The sequence below is a fragment of the Sphaeroforma arctica genome, assembly GCF_001186125.1.
Source record: "Sphaeroforma arctica JP610 unplaced genomic scaffold supercont1.7680, whole genome shotgun sequence".
Taxonomy (NCBI): domain Eukaryota; class Ichthyosporea; order Ichthyophonida; genus Sphaeroforma; species Sphaeroforma arctica.
The window spans coordinates 1-1,376 of NW_014032878.1; the positions used below are offsets into that span (position 1 = coordinate 1).

The 1,376-nt window shown below is 43.0% G+C and overlaps 1 protein-coding gene across 1 annotated transcript; it reads right to left on the minus strand.

Moving 5' to 3' along the window:
- Window positions 1-254: 254 nt before the first annotated feature.
- On the minus strand, window positions 255-455 carry SARC_16252 (hypothetical protein; the record flags this gene model as incomplete). Its single annotated transcript, XM_014289638.1, has 1 exon — window positions 255-455. A coding segment is annotated over one exon (201 nt), but the record flags the coding sequence as incomplete, so codon positions are not given.
- Window positions 456-1,376: the final 921 nt, after the last annotated feature.

Consider the following 1,376-nt stretch of genomic DNA (forward strand, 5'->3'; position numbering starts at 1 on the left):
TATATATGGATATGCATACGTAGTAAAAGATATACACCTGTATGTTTGTGTAGGCTATTCTTTGTGAATCCCTACATATGCCGATAGATTACGTTTGAATGAAAAAACTATCTGTATTGTATCTGCGTGCACGCAATCGCTATTTTAGCAGCTTCAACGCACGTGCGAGGATTCGCGCAAACATTACCTATGCATAGTCCTGTATCATACATACATGTTTCACCCACATACACCACACCACACCAAGCACGCACTTTGAATGCCTCCAAGGAGTTCATCCTGATCGCCGGTGGTCCGGTCTTGAACTCAACGAAATCAATCAAATCCTGAGTTTCCAGATGAGCACCTTCGTACTCGTCCACGATATCCTTGCGCACCAGTTTGATAGTGGGGAAGTTTGTGATGTCAAACTCGTCGGCCGCATCCTCGTTCACAGTGGCATCCACCTTGGCCACCTGATTATGGCGTAGATATGTGTATATGTGAGCGCTATTTGTATATAAACATGCATGTATATAAGTCGGCAGGTTTGGCATTATTCCTAACCTTTGTGAACCTGTATGTGGTGACCACTAAGCACTCCGATGTATATGTACATTTCGGCAACTGATCCAATGATGCGCTTGAATAAAGCGTCGCAGGTACTAAAGACGGAGCCATGACGGTATAAAATTCACTTTCCAAGGTGCATTGTACTGGGTTCCCCTCAGACAATTACTCATTACGATGCTACGAACGCATAAACACCCCGCCGAAATTCGGAGCACACCTTGGGACCCGAGTATGGAATACCCCCATTATATATGTCGTTGGATCACAGCTCATTTGGTTTTCAAACTGCGAACACAAGCACAAGCTCGCTGCTCAGACTGAACAAGCAAAGACCCCGTCATACCTTGATCTCCGTTTCGCTGTGTAGGAATTGTGCCACTTCGGCCCACCCGGGGGTCAGCTGTTTGCAGGTGCTGCACCAAGGTGCGTCTGTGTGACACGATATGATAACAACAGAAAAACATTGGCAAAAGAAATAAGAATGTAAGATGTATTATGTTCTGTGATTCTGATAGATATACCGGTGCAATATCCGAGCAGAGTGATCCAACTATCGACTCGTCATATGCTGTTGTCTGTATCATGTAAAAAATTCATATGTACCCGAATCAATGTCCGATTTCAATGTGACACAATCACATTTTGCCAATTTCAATGTGGTGCCTCTCTCGTTGCTATTAACTATACACAAACAATCTTCTATTGCGTAGTTATAGTTTACATATAATGTACTCGAAAGTATGAATAGAATCGCAGAAACAATCAGAAACATATTTAACTGCACGAATCTGCAACCATATACATGTTGATATCTAGCACCCATA